This window comes from Xylona heveae (genome assembly GCF_001619985.1).
Source record: "Xylona heveae TC161 unplaced genomic scaffold L228scaffold_1, whole genome shotgun sequence".
NCBI lineage: Eukaryota > Fungi > Ascomycota > Xylonomycetes > Xylonales > Xylonaceae > Xylona > Xylona heveae.
Genome location: NW_017264193.1, coordinates 2,740,796 through 2,759,382, shown reverse-complemented (window position 1 = coordinate 2,759,382; position 18,587 = coordinate 2,740,796). Strand labels below are relative to the sequence as shown.

General features: G+C 48.8%; 9 protein-coding genes across 9 annotated transcripts; 5 read left to right on the top strand and 4 right to left on the bottom strand.

Annotated features, from left to right (window-relative positions):
- Window positions 1–176: 176 nt before the first annotated feature.
- Window positions 177–1,499, top strand: L228DRAFT_19001 (hypothetical protein). The gene is made up of 2 exons (XM_018329596.1): window positions 177–258; window positions 401–1,499. The coding sequence occupies exon 2, from the start codon at window positions 437–439 to the stop codon at window positions 1,217–1,219; it is 783 nt and encodes a 260-aa protein (XP_018192358.1). The 5' UTR covers window positions 177–258; window positions 401–436; the 3' UTR covers window positions 1,220–1,499.
- L228DRAFT_265162 (xylose isomerase-like protein) lies at window positions 1,366–2,503 on the bottom strand (the record flags this gene model as incomplete). Its single annotated transcript, XM_018334664.1, has 2 exons — window positions 1,366–2,025; window positions 2,114–2,503. The coding sequence occupies 2 exons, from the start codon at window positions 2,501–2,503 to the stop codon at window positions 1,366–1,368; spliced, it is 1,050 nt and encodes a 349-aa protein (XP_018192357.1).
- A 4,521-nt stretch (window positions 2,504–7,024) lies between these two features.
- On the top strand, window positions 7,025–7,967 carry L228DRAFT_265161 (hypothetical protein; the record flags this gene model as incomplete). Its single annotated transcript, XM_018334663.1, has 3 exons — window positions 7,025–7,145; window positions 7,302–7,382; window positions 7,459–7,967. The coding sequence occupies 3 exons, from the start codon at window positions 7,025–7,027 to the stop codon at window positions 7,965–7,967; spliced, it is 711 nt and encodes a 236-aa protein (XP_018192356.1).
- Window positions 7,968–8,457: 490 nt separating this feature from the next.
- On the bottom strand, window positions 8,458–9,983 carry L228DRAFT_265160 (putative cytochrome C1/Cyt1; the record flags this gene model as incomplete). Its single annotated transcript, XM_018334662.1, has 6 exons — window positions 8,458–8,518; window positions 8,637–8,838; window positions 8,936–9,333; window positions 9,411–9,473; window positions 9,660–9,817; window positions 9,909–9,983. The coding sequence occupies 6 exons, from the start codon at window positions 9,981–9,983 to the stop codon at window positions 8,458–8,460; spliced, it is 957 nt and encodes a 318-aa protein (XP_018192355.1).
- A 290-nt stretch (window positions 9,984–10,273) lies between these two features.
- Window positions 10,274–11,263, top strand: L228DRAFT_258171 (ribosomal biogenesis regulatory protein). The gene is made up of 2 exons (XM_018334057.1): window positions 10,274–10,426; window positions 10,487–11,263. Exons 1-2 carry the CDS (start codon window positions 10,341–10,343, stop codon window positions 11,034–11,036), a joined length of 636 nt encoding a protein of 211 aa, XP_018192354.1. The 5' UTR covers window positions 10,274–10,340; the 3' UTR covers window positions 11,037–11,263.
- A 516-nt stretch (window positions 11,264–11,779) lies between these two features.
- Window positions 11,780–13,915, bottom strand: L228DRAFT_279952 (hypothetical protein; the record flags this gene model as incomplete). Its single annotated transcript, XM_018335743.1, has 4 exons — window positions 11,780–12,444; window positions 12,496–12,590; window positions 12,644–13,340; window positions 13,396–13,915. 4 exons carry the CDS (start codon window positions 13,913–13,915, stop codon window positions 11,780–11,782), a joined length of 1,977 nt encoding a protein of 658 aa, XP_018192353.1.
- Window positions 13,916–14,016: 101 nt separating this feature from the next.
- Window positions 14,017–14,843, bottom strand: L228DRAFT_18898 (hypothetical protein). Its single transcript, XM_018329595.1, has one exon. The coding sequence runs from the start codon at window positions 14,580–14,582 to the stop codon at window positions 14,169–14,171; it is 414 nt and encodes a 137-aa protein (XP_018192352.1). The 5' UTR covers window positions 14,583–14,843; the 3' UTR covers window positions 14,017–14,168.
- A 1,236-nt stretch (window positions 14,844–16,079) lies between these two features.
- On the top strand, window positions 16,080–17,323 carry L228DRAFT_206609 (type II protein geranylgeranyltransferase beta subunit; the record flags this gene model as incomplete). Its single annotated transcript, XM_018329684.1, has 5 exons — window positions 16,080–16,190; window positions 16,250–16,535; window positions 16,587–17,038; window positions 17,098–17,222; window positions 17,278–17,323. 5 exons carry the CDS (start codon window positions 16,080–16,082, stop codon window positions 17,321–17,323), a joined length of 1,020 nt encoding a protein of 339 aa, XP_018192351.1.
- Window positions 17,324–17,448: 125 nt separating this feature from the next.
- Window positions 17,449–18,087, top strand: L228DRAFT_18838 (hypothetical protein). The gene is made up of 2 exons (XM_018329593.1): window positions 17,449–17,454; window positions 17,516–18,087. Exon 2 carries the CDS (start codon window positions 17,634–17,636, stop codon window positions 17,949–17,951), a length of 318 nt encoding a protein of 105 aa, XP_018192350.1. The 5' UTR covers window positions 17,449–17,454; window positions 17,516–17,633; the 3' UTR covers window positions 17,952–18,087.
- Window positions 18,088–18,587: the final 500 nt, after the last annotated feature.

Genomic DNA, 18,587 nt, shown 5'->3' with positions numbered 1-18,587 from the left:
TCCATGTTTATTCGGCATTCCGCGGCTAGGCCCGGGCTAAGGAAAAGCATGGCTGGAGTTAAGGAGGAGCTAAGTTGGAAGCGACGCGGGGGGCGGGGTCTAACCGTAAGTCACTACGGCAGTAAATCAGCCGTCAAGGGCCCTTGCACTGTATAATTGACTAAACCCCCACATTCCCCGAAACGGGGCTTGCGGCATGGCAAGAGGATGGGCATGGTTTTAGACCGTGCCACTCGATTGTAGTTGCCTCATTTGCTTGTAAGCTCAATGATGTTGTCAGCATGTTACCCGATGCTACCCGCACTATATTTTACCCATAGCGCTGGTATCATGATCTGGCTTGACTGCTTTGAATTGTTTCAATGTTATATATCCATATCTAAGTAATCCCCTGTATCAGAGGTCATCAACGTTGTCAGGTGTCTGGAGCGTAACAATGAGCCACAGGATCAACCTCACAAAGAAAGATGCATCTACTCTAGATCAAATCTTTGACCCGGAATCAACGCCCTCGCCTGCAATCAATATCAGCTCTGATGCCCCAGATGACCCCCACATTAAGGACTCTCAATTGCTAGAAGAGCTTAAAAAACGAGAAAAAGATGCGATTGTGCTGTTAGAGAAGAATGTCAGTTCTGAGTTAGGCGGAAAGGCGAGAGTCGATCCGAGCATTTACAAGCAGGTCTTGGATGAACTGTCGGAGTTGATATCGGAAGAGCCATCATATGCAAGCGTGCGGAACAATCGTGCTCAGCTGCTTCGATTGCAACACGGAGACCACGTTTTGGTGATAGCTTGGAGTCCAACGGCGGCGGGGAAAGAGAAGCAGCAGGCTTCCATTGCGGAGACCATCTTGACTGATCTGGACACGGCTCTTGACTTGCTCACGCCAACTTCCTCGACGGTATCACTCTCACGAAGCCAAGCACGTACATTGGCGCAAGCACATACGCAGCGAGCAGCTCTATTGTATACAGCATCAAAAGATGCAGCGTCGCATGACATGATGAAAAGACAATGGCGTCCCGTGGGGAACAAATTTGAAGGTTGGACCGCAGACAGATTTGAAGAAGCTGCATCACGCGATTTCTTCCTCGGTGGTCTTTATGGAAACGAACTGTCCAAGGCCATGGCCGTACATACTAATCCGCATGCCAAGTTATGCGGGGCAATTATACAGGAAGCGTTAAGAAAAGAATACGCGCCTGGGTTAGCATAGGTTGCGTCCATGTCTCTCGAATTTCTCTTTGAACATTTGAATTTTGGTTGAGAATGCACCTTTTATCATTCAGCTATTGGTGCTTAGACAAATGACTCATGACTTATATCCTATGTATTTCTTACTCAAATATAAATTCCGGGACCCTACTCTGCACAAGCGTCAAGGAGCTTCTTATGGCTCTCCATGGCTTCTTTGGCAAAGTCTTCCAGCTCGTAGTCCTTTCCTTTGCCGTTTGGGCCGCCGTCAAAAACTTCCATTGAGAAATATCCTCTAAATCCAGTCTTCAGTACAGCCTTGGCCACGTCCACGACGGGCAAGTAGCCGCCATTAAATGGCACAGGTCGGAAATCGTGGCTCCATCGTCCGCGAGGGCGCAGACCGTCAATGGTTTTATTCTCGAATGGCTCCTTGGGCTTATATGCGTCAGAGATCTGGAGGAAATAAATCTTGTCCTTTGGCACGGTCTTGCTGAGTTTATCGAGACTTTCATGGAAGATCACGCTCAATAACTCGCGACCCCCGAGGTGCTCACCCTCGAGCTCATTCAAGCCGGATAATGTGGTCGGATCAGCCCATTCGCCTCCCGCTGTTTGGAACGTGTCTAGGCACAAGCCAACGTTCGGCCGATCTACTTTTTGGACAATTTGCCACACCTCTAGCCATCCCGGCGCGTGAGAAGACCAACACCAGTTTTCATATGCTATGCGGAAGCTATGAGGTGCGAGAAGGTCAGCCAGCTCTCGCAGGTCGGCTGCGACCTCTTCTTGGGATGGCTTGAGGTTGGGAGAATCTGTAGACCCGACCTATCGTTTCAAATACGCATTAGCTGGGAATCCAACGCTGACAACAGAGGTTTGAGATCCTCGATACAGTCTAACTTGGGATGCTCACCTGCAACATATCGGTACCAACGGCTTGCATTATCCTGATCCAGCCCTTTGCGCGAGTGAAGGCATCCTCCCGCTCCTTGGAGCCCTTGGGCCAGCCCTCAAAATTTGCAAAAGGCTGAAGGATTAGTATCTTCAGACCGTGATCCTGGCATAGCTTTCGAATTTCCTCCCCGATTTTGCATAGACTGTCGTAGTCATAAGGGTCAATGTCTTTGCCGAGATGTTGACTCCCAAAGGAGAGGATATCCGGGAAAGACAGCTCAATTGCAGAGAAACCAGCAGCAGCGATCGCTTCGAGCTTTTTAGGGAGCGTATGTGAGGACTTGCAGCCAATTGAGCAGCTGGCAAAACAAGTCGGGATGTTGGAGAGTGAGCTTCGTGTCAAGGCCATGGTGAGGATATTTTGAAGCGGATAATGCCAATGCTAGCGACCGTTCTATCTTTGGTGATAAATGGTGTTGTGTTAGAGGAGGTATAGTTTCTTATATACCTTAGTTGTTGGGGTGTCTGGGCTATTAGGCAAGGTTGTCGAATTAATGATGTTATGCCTATGAGCTCCCGCACAATGACGTCTTGTGGTCGCGAGCAACACCCCTTCTGCGGAAGCCCGCAAACAATTCACTTTCATGAAATTAAATTGCAATTGAAATTCACGGAGAATTTGAATATATGATTATTGCTACGCAAATTAGCTATCGATTTGCCCAAATTCCGCTCATACCATAGCACGAATTCAGTATTGGCCTTTGATGTAAGATGTGTTGTAATTGTGAGCTCATCGGAATACAGTAAGTTACTCATTGATGAGATGCAATATTCGGCTAGATAAGATAACCAAGGTTGTTCCGCCCCTTTCACTTTCGGGGACTAACAGACGCCGTCTTACACCCTAACTTAACCCTACTCTCGAGAAACTTTGGTCGCTTTCCCTAGAGGGCGACCTGGCTGGAGGGATTCGACGGTCCAATCAAATCCGTGTTTGCTCGCGATGTGGATGTCCTGGCTCAATCCAAGTCGCTCTCTGCCGTACTCTAGAAGGTGGCCTCATTGCAAGAGCGAAAAATAACAGCTTTGCCGAAAGTCCATCTGACCGCGTATGTTGCGACACCTAGGATATGTCTTCTTCGTTTCAGTTACAAGATGAAGCATCTTTTTATATTTCTTTTTTACATTTCCATCGTGGCTGCTCGAGATTTGTGTTCAGATCTAAACCTGTCACACCGTGACACAGCGTACAAAGCAAGGGAGGAAACCCGGGTACTTTTTTTCTTTTGCATGGCAGATTCACCCACATGGCAGTTGACAATTGCTGAAGCCAACGGGTATCTGCAGCCCAAACAGATGTGAACAAAAGTTTTCAATCATAATGTTAACCTGAGACTTTTTGACGGTACTTTAATAAAATAGAGGGGGGAAAGCCCATAAGCACCCTTCCTCTTCAAGAGCGACATTAATTGACATAAGGGCGTCTAACAAACTATCGAAGAGCAGACTAAGCGACTGGGTGCAGGGCCTGGTCATTAATGTAAAAGCACGGCTTGCTATGCATCTGCCAAATGGCATCGCAAGCCCCAAATGTAGCACCCTCTTTCAATCTCATGGGGCCATGTCTTGCTAGTCGTTCCTGGCCTAACCGGTACTACACAACAGTTGGCTGAAATGCGGAAATAAAGAATGAAAGGGAAAGGTGGGGAAGGAAAGGAAGTAAAATAAAGTGGAACAAAGTGGAATAATGAAACGAAAGAAAGTGAATAAACAAGGTACTGATTGGATCATTAACCGATATTACTGCGTTTTGATTCCTGCATAGAGACCAGTTCTGCTGCAGCTAAAGGTAACGAAGAGGAGCCCCAGCAAAGCAGAAGAATACATTTCAGTCTCGGCCGACAAAAGAGTCCGAAGAAAAAAAAAAAGAAGAGGCACATTTGCTCTCATGCAGCCCATATGCATGGGTCTACAACCATCTTGACGAATAGAATCATGCAGCGACCGAACATACGCTGCCGCATCATCTCCTTTTTTTTTTCGACAGGATACGCAGGCGTAGGTGCGGAGTGTTGCCGGTGTTGTGGCGTTGTGGTGATGCGGTGATGCGGTGGAGCGATGATACGGCGGACAGCGGCGGAGCGGCGGAGCCCCACGAGGTCGCAGGTCTAACTAGATTATACAAAAAAATCTACTTTATGTACCTATCGAGTAGTCCTTGCCGCTCGGAAGTGTAGCAATTGCATACTGGTGCGCTTTAGAAGGTTTCGTATTTTACCGAGTTGGCTTAACGCATTCATGCATTCGGCGGTTGGATGAAAATTCATGGGAGACGGGGGGAACAGACGGGAGGAGATACGCTGCCGTACTAGACGTATCTAGCAAGGGCACTACAAGGAAGGGGTTGCGCACGTTTGTTTTAGCTTTAGAGTGTCATGAAGCGCGGAGATGATCAACAATCCAAATTGGCAAGTTTCCTCACCCACAGCCTGTCGAGATCTGTAAGGAACAGAGCAAATGGAAAAGTGGAGAATACGAAACCATGTTTCTTGTCCCTACTCCGTATGAGACCAAGTCGTTTAGGGTAGTTTGATCGACATTGGATGCCTAAACCCAACGGCACCGAGCAATCACCCCGCCCTTGCGCAATGGAGTGGTCGGTTCACACCGACGACGCCTTCACATTAACGATGCCAAAGTATAGGCTCCAGCGGGGCCGCCTTCTCCTCGCCCGGTGCCGACATCTCCAACCGGTCTTTCGTGCGGTTGCCTGTCGCATTCAACAATCATAAAAAAAAAAAAAGGCTGGGTGTCCTAGCCCGTGGGCCCCTCGCCCGGGGAGGCGTTTTGCCTGCATGGATAAGCCCATGCTTGTGCATCAGGCCTCGTCCGCGTACCTTTTTGGCTCCCAAGGAGGAGGTAGTTCAAGTGACAGGTTTTAGCGAGGAAGAATCGACAGTTTAAGTCGTGACATGCTGGCATTAGAGACAGGGGAGGGATACCAGATCAAAGCAGTACATTTCGAAATCCAAAAGGCCCAATATCCGTAATGCCCCTTTATGCCAGATGGCCTCACCAACGAAGAGGACAATGAAAAATTGCACAAGTTGTTTCCCTCTCACTCTCGCTTCTTCTTCCCCCTGTCCCACAAGAGCCAATCACTCATTGTGATCGGCCTCTGGGGAGTCTCAACATGAGGGAATCCGCTCCCTCAATCCGCATTGATACAAATCCCTGGCGCTGCCACACCATTTTGACTTGACAATGCCTGCTCCCCAGAATCCACTCCGAAATTCTAAGAAGCATCGGGTTAATGAACCCATTTCTAGTGGATACAGTTGATTTCGGTTTTTCTTCTCTTGAGAGAAGAGAAGTGACAATGACAAGAAAAGGAATTCTCACCAGAAGAACCAATTGCAGATGCTGTTCGTTGGTCAATCTAAAAAGGAGGCACCAACGGTGTCCCGCTGGCCGAAATGGAGAGTCCGATAAAGCCACGCCTGCGCCAAGGTGATCATTGACGGACTCAAAGATCCAGTTCAAACCGTCATCATCCCTGTGTTGCGCACCTCATTTACCAGGGGCGGTTACCTTGGCAAGCCCGCAAACTCGGATAGTCCAAACATTCAGGGCCTTGAAATAAAATATTTTTTTCTATCACTTACAATCACAGATATTTTACGCAGATCGATGATCCTGGTATTACTAATCTGGGGAAGGCTGCGCTCAGAATCTACGACACTCCCGTGGTCTATCAAGCAGCATTTTTGATGAATGGGCCCCCATCTAGGTAACCAGCTAGTCGGCGCATGAACGAGCCCAGCATAATGAGCCTCCTCGGCCCGGCATTTGCGGCCACGAGACCAAACACATGCCCGATACAGTAATTTGGCACCGTATGAGCGGCGTTACTGCACCTCGGTGGCCTCGGTGGCCTCGGTGGATCGGTCGCTCTGTGGTAGCTTGAGAGCCAAGGGGACAGTTGGGCGGGCTGTGCTTTTGGATAGGCTGCAGGCACCACTTGACGATTCTCCAACGCACCGATAGGATATTGAGTCTCCCACCGCCTGCGCCCTTCTGTCCACACATAGCGGGCCGCCACTTTCAAGATCTGCTGGGCGGATGCGGGAGCATGGTCTGTTGCAAGGATGCGATCTGACAAAACCCACACCAGCCGAAACCCAAAATCCAAAAAAAAAAATCCAAAAAAAATCGAAACCGGTCGCAAGCAATTGAGCGGCCCCATGGGAATGGAGGATCCTCACGCGCATCCGAAGAAAAATAATGTGTTTCAGAACACTCATTCATATCGCCCCTGAATATGTAAGCTCAGGCGTTTCTCTGCTCCTCCCTCCGGCTTTTGGATCGCGCCATCCTTGAATTCTTTCACCCATGCCATGGCTTCGCACTGGCGACCATTTGTTGCGGACCGTAAGCACACAAACGCACACGCGCATAACGCACACGCACACGCACTTGCACACACACCCCCCCAACTATCATTATTAGGAAACACTACTGCGATCCGATTTATGTAAGAGGATGTGGTTCTTCATTTTTTCACCTTGCCATTTTTGCCTCTGCTTTCTTGCTTGATTCCCACCTTTCCCTGGGCCCTCAAGGTGTTTTCGTTGTCTTCTCTTCCCTAACTCGGCGCTTGACCCCTTTTCCGAGTCCACTTGATTCCGGAGGAGCGGAAGATTTATAAGAGCAGTGGGATCCGCTGAAGCAACCGCTTGACTTTGCTCCCTTGCAACAAAGCATCCTCATCTTGTCCTCTCAATCTTCTATTGCCTTTCTTTATTTTGTCTTTCCGACCCGAATGTGCTGTCGGAGTACCTGGCCGAACTCAGCTTTCACCCGCCTCGACAACCTGGTTGCTCCTGTCCGTCATCGGTGGACATTGTGACCGCCCTTTCCATCCACGATGCCGTACCTGAACTCCCAAATGTGTCCTCGTCATGCAGGGCAGCCACGGGATCAGTGCGAATATTGTGCCAATCTTGATGGACAACGCTTGGAAGCTGTTGAGACCGAGGGAGGGTTGAGTATGTCTGCAGGACCATGGGGAAGTTCTGGTCAGTATCTCATTTCTTTTTCCCGGTACCATTATGGATTGCAATCACATTACAATTATCCCACCGTTACGCTTCCAGACTCAAAGCACGGGTTGTCTTTCTACTTACACTTCTTTTATTTTCTAGGATTTGGTACCCCTATTCATGATGGCCATCAGGGGGACAATTTGTCGGGTATAGGGCCTTTCAACGATGATGATGGAAATGGTGAGTGAAACTTCTCCATACAGAAAGCAGTGAACCCAAAAGGCTTACCTACTCCCGTTTCTTTTCTGGAACAAAGTTCCATTCACTCCAGCTTCACTTTCCACGCCCCGCTCAGTCTCAACGAACAACGTTTCTGATTCTGACGAAAGCGAACGCGACGGAGAAAGCGAGTGTGACTCCCGGGACAGTATACGGGCCTTGCCAAACCTGGATCACGGTCGTCGCGGTGCTGGCCACAGCCGCCTTTTCGAACCTGTTTCCTCGTCTCCTGAATCTGGGCAGGGCACCGACGGTAGACTTGCCAATCACATCGTTACCTCATCCCCAGAGGCTGATGCCGTAACGAGATTCAATGAGGTCTTGGCCGCTCGGGCTACCGAGGAGAGACCCCGCGAAGAGAGTATTCAACAATGGCTAGAGCTGCCGGATTCATCCTGGTGGGAGCCCAGAGAGTCTGACTCTACTGTGATGATGATGTCATCATTCCTTGTTGGAGTGGATGTACTGGTCAACGGTGTGATTATCGAAGCGGGCGAGGCGGCTATCGAGGCGGTCGAGTCCGAGTCGAACTCGGATAGCGATTAAGCCCTGGACATACCGGCTGTCAGTTTTGGGAATGATTGATTTACCAGAAATCTGGTTTTAGAATTGTTGCGCGATTTTCGGTTTGACTTCTCCTGCTACTGCTGCTGCTTCTTCTGTTTCATTGACAAAAAGCATTGGGTTTTTTCTTCTTCGTGTTGGGTACAGTTGGATATAAGTTAACACAGCATATAAACGTATTTCGGAGAAAAGGCTAGAATAATTGGTAAATGGCGGGCATAATTTTGGAAAAAGAAAAAAAAGTAGTATATTTGCTGGTGTATTGATACAAAAATACAATTTGGATTCTTTGAACATTGGCTTGACTTGAGCACGTACAGCAGGCCACAATCGCCCAGTCCTTTTCGCCCGTGCACGCATCTTTCTGCTTCTATCAAACAAGGAAAACAAAGGAAAAGAGACGCAAAATACGGTGGCGAAAGTTTACAAGCGACACATGACTTTAGCCATTCGTGGAAGAGGGACGCGGAATTTAGTGCTTGACAGGAGGGTTGTAGACGATCTTCCGGGTCTTGATAGGAGACCACTTGTATCTGTAAAGCGGAAAAGTTCAAGTTAGCATTTGTGAAAAAAAACACTTGTGTAGGGGCCAAAATATGGTGGCGCCGTCAAAGAATAAGGTAGGGGAAATTCGGGGATTTCTGCACATACCGCTTAACCCAGACGCTGAGAGCGAAGAGGACGGTGCTGACAACAACGACCTTCATACCCATCTTCTTACGCTCGTCCATCTCGGGCTCGGCAGACCAGTTCAAGAACTCAACAACGTCCTTGGCCATCTGGGAGGCGGTGGCGGGAGTGCCGTCCTCGTACTCAACGAGACCATCGTAGAGCTGACGAGCCATGGCAATACCTGTTTGAATCATTTATTAGCATATAGGACTCGTAAAGATGCAAATTAAGCCGGGGCCGCGGCTGCGTCATGGTTTGGGTCGATGGGGTCGTCATACCAGTTCCAGGGAAGTAAGGGTTGAAGTTGAGGCCAGCGGGGACGGCGGCACCAGCCGGGGGCTCCTCGGGGTAACCAGTCAAAAGGTCGAAGAGGTAGTCGCAGCCACCGTGACGGGCCTTGACGATCAAGCTGAGATCCGGGGGAAGAGCACCGCTGTTGGCAGCACGAGCGGCCTCGTCGTTCTTGTAAGGAGAAGGAAGAGGGTCGGAAAGCTTGCCAGCGCGCTTCTCGATCTCACCCTCATCGTTGGGCTCGGTGTCGTACTCATGCTCTTCGGCCATGGTCTTGGCCTCGTCAACAGTGTGAGTGGCACCGACCAGAGCGTGCCAAGCCACACGATTCAGGGAATGGCAAGAGGCGCAAACTTCACGGTAGACCTGGAAACCACGACGAAGACTGTATTAAGCAACGTTAGTGAGCGGGATATTCCCGAATTGACCCGGTAAAGGGCAAAAAAAATGGGGAAGTCTTACGCCTGGTGGTCGAAGGTCTTGTTCCACTTAAGGTGCTCCCAAGGGTAAGAAGTAGGGTGGAGTCTATAGATTGAAAAGAAAAGTTAGCCTCGATAATCAAATACATTCTAAATATAAAGTTGAATGGCAAGCGCAAGATGCCGGAACACCTGATTCCTTCCGAGCCAAAATAGCTCAACAAGGCTCAGATCGGCCCGTTGAAGGTGAAAACGAAGCCATTGGCAGAAATTGAAACCAGACGATACTCACCCTTCCTCAGCCGGAGTCATGGCATAGGCTTCCTGGCCGAAAAGGTGGAAATACCAGGCGATCGAACCGACAGCGACAGCGGTGGCTGCTGAGCCTGCCACGGTCATCGTGAAAGAGGACGCCGCGCCCTCAGACGAGGAACTGGTAGAAGCGGAACGCTACAGAAAGACTCGTCAGCATCAATTGCCATTGACCAGCACACAGCCAGATAAAATCATAATTGAGAAGCCAATGCCGAAGAGCACATACCGAAGCCGTCTTGCTCGCGACATTGCGGACGGGCGCAACAGAGCGCGCCGAGCGCAGGCAGGTTCGTGCCAACATGGTGAGCGAGCCGCGCTTCCTTCGGCCGACGAAAGTCACGACAATGGAGAAGCTCAATTGAGGATGAGACGGCGATTGGAGATGAGCTCCGAGTCGTTGATCAAGTAAGAGGGAGGAGGTTGATGGTTCAAGTTTCGATGGAACTAATCTTGGCGAATCTCTCTCGGGTCACGCTCATTGGTCAGTTCCGGCCCTGGATTACCTTTGATCTGATTGGCCCTTTTCCGACCTCAGAAATCTTCTCTGTGTGGCTCCTAAGAGTAACAGATGGTCGAGATAACATAGCGATAAAAAAAAGTCGGAATCGAAACTATACACGCAACTACACAATTTGCTGGCTCAACCACAACCGGCAAAATGTCAAACGATAAGCCTACGGAAGACATCCAGATGGATGGAGTGCAAACGACAACTGCGTCTGCGGACGAAAAGCATCAGCGGTTGTGAGTGTTTCCAACAAGAGACGAACGAAAATACCCTCTGGTCTTCTAACTTTCAATAAGGCCCGTGAATGTAACAAAGCCGACGCCGTATACGTTCGACCTTGGAAACATGCTTTGCAATGATCCGAATCCACTCAGCTCGACCTCGGAAGACGTCCTATGTGATACCGCGCGCGATGCAGCTCAGGGTCTTCTCAACCAACTTCTATCGACTTGCCCTATTGCCTCCACATCTGCTGGAGTCCTTTTGACTCTGCCGGCGCCCGAGACTCCTTTACCGCGTGAGAAGCCTCTTCCGAGCGACAAGCCGATGACCAAGTGGGAGAAGTTCGCCGCAAAGAAGGGAATCAAGAACAAGAAGCGAGATACCAAACTTGTGTACGATGAGGCGACGGGCGAATGGGTGCCAAAGTGGGGATACAAGGGCAAGAATAAGGCTCAGGAAAACCAATGGTTGGTTGAGGTTGACGAAAAGAAGGAGCGTGCTGGTGAAATTGGCACCGAAAGGACCGCATCAAGACATGAGAGAAAAGAAAGGGTGAAGAGAAACGAGAGACGTATGAGGGCCAACGAGAGGCGATCCAGGACGCAGGTTCCTGGCCGGTCATAGAGCATCCTGTCATCATATATTTCAGTCAGGTGTTTCATACGGCGTTAAGGATGGGTAAAAAGCTAAACGGATGAAGCGAATCATTCCTGGAATTATCTTGACTGCTTTGCTCAGCGCGGGCTATATAGTTTTTCTAAATTTCCGAGTGATCCAATATATAATTACGCCCAAGGAAATATTGTCTGTCTTGCGTACATAGGAGGACAAGTTCATTTAACTCGCTGGGTTCCATTGGATGCATGTAGTTGTAATGCAGTGAAGTGATTAAAGTTTTGTGCGCTTAAGTGACGTTATATTCACAACGAAACACCACTCAAAGCAGGCAAACATTCCGCTTAAAATGTTTATTTTGGCTTAGGATCTAAATTAATTCCCTGCCTACTAAAGACCCGAGCCGTACGCCAAAACCACGCCCGAATCAACCCAACGAGTGAGGCCACTGCTGCAATGGTGCTAGAACGCAAGGTGAGGTTGGGATTTCGGGGGTATTCAAAGAGACATGACTGCAAATTTAAAGGTGGAAAGTGCTGAAAACACAACGCTAATGCTCAACAGAGAAAAGGAAAAAATTCTGAAATCGCTATGAAGGAGAACAAGACATCTGCTGCCAATGTAAGGTGAAGATGGATATTGAAAAACAGAAAAAGTAAGATCTTGAAAGTTCGTGATCAAAGTTGCAATCAGCACTGCAGGTCGCACTGAAAGAAGCTGCCAGTCATGGTAGGAATAGACGAAAATAATAGTTAGATCCCAATAGGTGACAAGGGTTTCACTGGAGACAATTCCGGTAATCTAGAATTAGTTCGAGTATGTTCACTCTTTTTTGAAGGGGTCTGTGGTGTCTCTGACGCGCCGTGCGAGCTTTCCTGCTGCTCTGCGCGAGGTTTCCCGGAAGCATTTTGGGCAGGTAACTTTGCACTATCCGATGAGGATAAAGATCGCTCATCAGTAGAAGTAGTGGCAGTGCCGGCACTGGATGGCGCCTTCGCCAACTCAGCGAGCCGATACTCTTCAGCCAAAGCTTCCTTTTCGGTCCAGCACCCCTGCCAACAGTTTTTCCAATCGCAGACAAGGAACTGAAAGCAGAAACCGTCAATTTTCATGCAAGGCTGAAAGCAGATGCACAGGTTGCGGTAGTCCATCTTGTTCTGATCCGCATGCGCATGCAGCAGACTGATATGACAAGTAATCGCAAATAGAAGGTAGTAATTATAAGGCGGCAGCCGAGACAGTTCATCCTTCAACATTTGCGGCGTCTTCGTCGCGCCCGCGCACTGTTCGGCAATTTTTGCTTGCGTTGCTTTGGGGAAGATTTCGTCTGGAAGCTCGCGAAGCCATGCTTTGAACATTGATCCGATAATGTTGATGTCATAGAGATCTTCCTCGTTGAAGAGATCGATATCTAGCTCTGTGGCAAAATTTTAGTTTTGGGAAGCGGTGAAAGAGCGGAGATTCATACCGCTATCAAATCGGCGCTGATAGGCCCTTACGCGAGGGCCACTGCCAGGTATTCTGTATAAGCCTTCTTCCTCGGTTCCTTTCAGGTTCAGATAGCTGTCACGATTAGTATCCTAGATTAGGCTGTCTACAAGGGACCGACCACTTACTCGATGCAGCGCCAGGGTAGGGCAGGCATCCAGAACTCTGTCTTATCCCTAGAGATCTCGAGCCGCTTTGAAATCCGCGTTCGACGCGTTTGCTCGATCAAAGGCAAGTTGATAATCGTGCATACGTAATTGTCGTCTGGCACGATCTCTTTCTCGTGGCTACTGCCGCTTCGGGTGAGTTTTATGAAGATCCCTTTCCCTGCTTTCCCAATACCATCCGCAGCTTTGCTCGAAGAAGACTTGATATTATTCAGGAAACTCGTGCCACTCCCATCTCGGTATGAAGAACTTGAATTAATATCCTTCTTATTGTCCTTGGATGAAGCCAGACTTTCATCTTCGGAGTCTGCAGATTGATGCCTATCTGCTGATCGATTCCGGATCGTAGAGTGCATCATATCCCTAAAAGACCTGTCGCGGTCATGGAGCGGAGCGGTCTTCAAGCCACCCGTTTCAGGGGCCGTAAGAGCTCTGCCGCTGTCTTCGACACGCAGGAGTCTCGCTGAGGCAGGATATCTACCCTTGGCACTCGCGTCATCAACCCGAGTGGAGCGGGACCGTGTCAATAGATGCGTAAACCGAGGTTTCATCCTTCTGACAGGGCCGGCCTCTGCCGGAGGATATGAAGAGAGCGTATCAGACCCAGCCGATCCGCCAGCGGGCCGACTTTCGGAAGTATTTTCTTGACGATCATCCCCTGAAAGGCAATATTAGTCAAATTCCGACACGACTTCTGCCCAAAAAGGCCTTACCATTTTCGGGTATATCCTCTGACTGAGCCAGGAGACTGGACTGGAGTAAATCCGGCGTTGAGCTCAGCGTTCGTCCTGATGGATATACTTGGATGGTCTTATCTCTGCCATGCTTCGCGGCTGGCTGGCTCTCTGTCATCTGCTTGTTAGAAGCCTCTGACGGTTGAATGCGGCTGGACGATTTCGAGGCTTTGAAATTTGAAAAGAATGCTCGCGATTGCCCCCTAGTGTGTTTGGGAGACTGCAGAGTTTGAGACGAGGGAAGTGAGGTGGATGTCGAAGGCTTGTCTATCTCTTTTGAGGACTCGGGTGGAGTTGACTGCGGTTGAGACGTTGAGTTGTCTTCTACAGCCTTTGCGACATCGTCGGCAGCGTCCCGAGTACCAAGGCGAGGAGAAAGAGGCGATTTTGGAGTTCCAGGGCTTCGAGGACGCAGAGGACTCAGCACCGATAGATGGCCATCTTTAGAGGAAGCTGTCCCGATAGATGTGCTCAGGGAGAGCTTGGAGGGTCTAGGCATTTTTTTGTTGCAATTTAGATTGACTTCTGGCAGTCACAGAAATCAGGGTCTGGTGGGAAACGAATAGTGCAGAATATAAGAATGAGAACGATTCGAGAGACGTTGGAATGGAAAGCCAGATGATCAACAAGAGTATGAGCCGAGTACACTCGGCAGTGCAACGGGACCAAGTGAAGTGCAGGGTACGGTCACGGTTAACCTATAGCACTTCTTATAGAGTTAGCAAGTAAGGCTGCGGAGATTGTCTTTCTCATCATTTTCTCACCAGCTTTATGGAAGTGCGGTCCAGATATTGACGGAGCTTGTAGTTGAATATTTCTTGCGGGGGTCGACCTGCCACGGCTTGCTTTTGAGATAATTTCAAGAGAGGATAGCTTCTAAGAACGGTGGGCTTCGAGGCTGCAGTCAAAATTAGCAAGTCATGGCAAGTGAGGGCAGATTTGCTGCCCGGTAATAAGCGGCTTGATTCAATAGGTTCAGGAGCCTCAATAAGCCACATGGTCGAAAAGATTCCATAGAAGACAATGAGAAGCGTGATACTATAGTCGTCCATTAAAGGGACAAGGCAGCCAAGAGTTCGAGACATGTGCTCGGTAGAAGACAAAGAGAATTTAGGTATAAAATAGCGTACCTTTTCAAATAATGGGACAGTAGACGACAGCAACATCCCCCTCCATCTAAGACGGTTCCTGGAGAAAATAATTGGCCCTTGGCTCTCACTTTCTGACCGTTGGCTGTCCGTTCAGCAACTCCTAAGGTCTCACCTCACCTCTCCCTTGGCTCGACAGTCTAGCCGTGGGACAGCATGGACGTCGGCAGCACAGAGAGCTGGAATAAGGAAGGACTGACGCCGTTGACGGTCCGTGAGACCAGTGGAGAAGAGGACGGTGATTGAGCAGGGTCCAGCGGCAAGCACCGATGGGGGTTGTGTGTGTACATTCAGTTTTTGGTGTGGGTGTGTGCGTGCGTGCGTGCGTGGAGCAGGGGATAATTTCCCCCAGCTGGCTGATACCGTCCTTTTCGAGTTAGTCACCATGGTACGTTCTGCCAAACGTACCATCGTGACTAACTCTTTAGGGGAGTGAATTGGGTTCGTGGGTCCATATCGGCCACCATACCATGAAATCCTCCTGTCGCCCCTGCAACTTCTAACCTAAAACCACTGTCGCAGAGTATCTACGCGAATTTACAAAAACTATCTAGACTACACCGATATACGGAGTAAACAATACTTGCAATATCCTCTCCCTCCCCAGTTGCTTCCTCTTTTTCAGACAAGCATATCGGAAATTGAGTGCATCATGGGCGTTCAATAAACTTGCTTTGAAATCCTGTCTATCGTGATGCCATTGTACCACGAAATTGGATGCGGGCACAATATCTGCTTTGGAGAAAGAATGTGGACTTTGCGGCCAGGAAAGAATAGTCACTGTGCGACAAGCGGAGCCTTCCGGTCCGGCGACACATTCTTTGCTGTCCGCTACGGAGGAATCAGCCATCACAATAAATCAATTATAAATTTCTGCGATATTTTCCATCATTTCGGAGTTGCAGATCCTCAAAATCTGCTGTTCTATCTTCTCTCTCACCCCTCTTTTTTTCCTCCCAAGTTTTTCCAAATGATATCACTCACGGAATATCACGTGTATGTATGTACAAATATTTTTGAGTTGGTTGAAATTAAACCCGTGAAAGAAATATCAATGGAATCTTTTTCATTATTAACCTTGTTTCATAGTGAAGCTTAAGTACTAGCCTTTGCTGCCAGCAGAAAGCGATACGAAAACTGAACGACTCCTTTCTATACTTTTTCTTTTTTTGCTTCAGGCAACCTGCCCTTATCTCTTTTTTGAAAGATTCGCTCAGGGTCCGTGAACTATGGTCGCTAAAAGCCGTCCGGGCATGGCTAGTCAGGGGCTGTCCCCGCTCAGTCGACAACGCTGAAACAAAGCCTTTCAAGCTTTTCGAACAGTTAGCCGAAGGGAAACGTCACCGGCAAGCAACCGAGTCAAAAGTGCCACAACCCGTGACTACACATACACTATTCAATCAATCCTTCGCGCATATTTAAGAATGATATGTTTAGTCAGCCATAACCGTCGTCAACTTGCCCTCATACCTTCAGGCCCCACCAAGAGAGCTCTTTCTATTCAATACAGAAATCATGTCGCTAGTATCAGGACCAGGACGAGGAGGCACACACGCCCACGACCTTCATCAGAAGCTTGATCTTTTCACTGACAAACATGTTACTTACATCAAAAGCTTGGACACTGTACGTGCCGTGTGCCTTGACTGCGTGTCATGCCCGTTGGCTGATCCTGTCAACGGTAGCGGAGAAATGAATTAGAGTATTGGCTCACTGAGCATCTTCGCCTTAACGGTGTATATTGGGGTCTTACTGCTTTGCACTTGCTTGGCCATCCCGAAGCTCTGCCACGCGATGAGACCATAGACTTTGTGCTTTCATGCCTGCATGAGAACGGAGGCTTTGGTGCCGCCCCAGGCCATGATCCCCACATGCTCTACACTGTTAGCGCAGTGCAAATCCTAGTCACCTTGGATGCTATAGACGAACTATCGACGAGAAATAAAGGAGGAAAGGAAAAGGTCGGACAATGTAGGGAAATCGTCTCGTCCAAGGTTAGATTGATGCTAATCCACACATCAGTCATTGCTAGCCTACAAGACGTTCGCACTGGCAGTTTTTGCGGCGACGAGTGGGGCGAAACAGATACACGCTTTCTCTATGGAGCTTTGAACGCCCTCTCGTTGTTGCATCTCACTCACCTCATAGACATGGAAAAAGCAGTCTCTCATGTCGCCTCCTGCGCAAACTTCGACGGCGGTTATGGTATATCTGCAGGCGCCGAATCACATGCGGGCCAGATATTTACTTGTGTCGGCGCTTTGGCAATAGCTAACCGGCTGGATCTAGTTGACAGAAACAAGCTCGGAATTTGGCTTTCGGAACGCCAGCTTCCCAATGGTGGCTTAAATGGCCGCCCAGAGAAGCTGGAAGATGTGTGTTACAGCTGGTGGGTTGCGAGCAGCTTAGCTATGATTGACAGGCTACACTGGATCGACAGCGAGAAACTTGCAAAATTCATCCTCACATGTCAAGTACGTTCCTCGGACTCATTCTTGATGCCTATCATAAGGTTGCTGATTGTTATCATCAGGACCCTTCCATGGGAGGGCTTGCCGATAGACCTGGGGATATGGTGGATGTTTTTCACACCCACTTTGGCATAGCTGGACTCAGCCTTCTTCAATATCCCGGTCTCGAAGAAGTTGATCCTGTATAGTAAGTTTTCTTGCTGATTACAGCCATGGAAGCGTTGCTGATGGAATAATGAAAGCTGCATGCCGCGTAAGGTGACGAGACGTGTTCTCGAACACAGATAGTCAATTTGTTTCTCAAACTCGCCAAGATCCTTTTGTTGGAGGACCTTCGAACTGTGCTTGACATTTGGGTTCAATCCCTGCCGCTCAATATGGCACTGCATGAAGGGCCGTTATCACTTAATTCGAGATTTGCAAGTATTAATAGAATGAAAGAGGTTCCACACAGCTCTAGTTGCTGATCGAATCGAAAAGACATGCTTCAATTTCTCAGAGGGCTGCTTCCCGCCTGGCATCTCAAACCGAATGAGATGTAATTAGAGACCTCTCATACATACTCCCTCTATCTAATAACCCGCGTGGTCTTATATTTATGCATGCTGGGATACAAAGAGGGAGAAGAAAAATCTTCTGCGTTCTTTTTTCCGCTTCATCACGTCGTGGAGCCCCAATAAGTCGGGGCGCTAAGGCGCACGAAGGACATGACTTAGTATTCGAAATGCTTCTGATTAATCTCAGTATAATCATAGACCCCAACGGGTATCCTTTCAATCAATTTTCAACCAATCTCGGCAAATTTAATTCATTCAAGCTTGCATCTACAGCGTTCCTTGCTCTACTCGTCAACAACCTTATGGTTGGCGTCCTTGAGACATGTGTATATCCCGATTGTGGACAACCCCTTCCGTAGACGACCGAGTTGGGCACCTCAACCCGACCCATCGTTCCTTCTCTTTCCGGATGCTTGCCAGCTCCACGACTTGCGACCTCCCGAGATGTTTGTTTGGTGTGGTTGGTAAGCCCTTCACAAATCCGCCTTTCTATCCTAGCTCCCCCCTCATCCTCAATTCCATTCCATCGTTCGTGGGAAGAAAGAGACAAGCTTGCAATATAAGTGCTTGAGCAGGAAGCTTTTTCTCATTCGCCTCTTTTGTTGCTTCCTCAATAAATCGAGCTTGAATCATGGCTTCAATTCCTCTTCGTTGCAATGTTTGCCCCAAGAATCCCAAGTTCAGCGATGTCTCTCACCTTCTAACTCATATCGCTTCGAAAGCTCATCTTTCACATTATTTTAATACCCTATTCCTGAGCAAAGCAGACAAGAATGCACGAAAGCGGCTAGACATCTATGAAAAATGGTATTTGGACTATGGACTGGAAGAGCTTCTTGGGAAGAGGATTGCTTTGAAGGAGAAGAAGAAATCAAAGGCTGATCAAGGGAACAAACATGCTGATGTTGCGCGTTTACATCATCCACCAGAGCTTCTTGGTGAGCGGGATAGTGCGATGCCATTGGAGGCCCGTCAAAAGCCGCAACTGGTTCCTG

What these genes read in the sequence shown, in the direction of transcription:
- L228DRAFT_19001 (XM_018329596.1), top strand. Translation starts at nt 437, where the DNA reads ATGAGCCACAGGATCAACCTCACAAAGAAAGATGCATCTACTCTAGAT.
- L228DRAFT_18838 (XM_018329593.1), top strand. Translation starts at nt 17,634, where the DNA reads ATGCATGCTGGGATACAAAGAGGGAGAAGAAAAATCTTCTGCGTTCTT.
- L228DRAFT_258171 (XM_018334057.1), top strand. Translation starts at nt 10,341, where the DNA reads ATGTCAAACGATAAGCCTACGGAAGACATCCAGATGGATGGAGTGCAA. An exon ending in GACGAAAAGCATCAGCGGTT is followed by an intron (nt 10,427 to 10,486) that starts GTGAGTGTTTCC and finishes ACTTTCAATAAG; the next exon opens with GCCCGTGAATGTAACAAAGC.
- L228DRAFT_18898 (XM_018329595.1), bottom strand. Translation starts at nt 14,582, where the DNA reads ATGTTGCTGTCGTCTACTGTCCCATTATTTGAAAAGGTACGCTATTTT.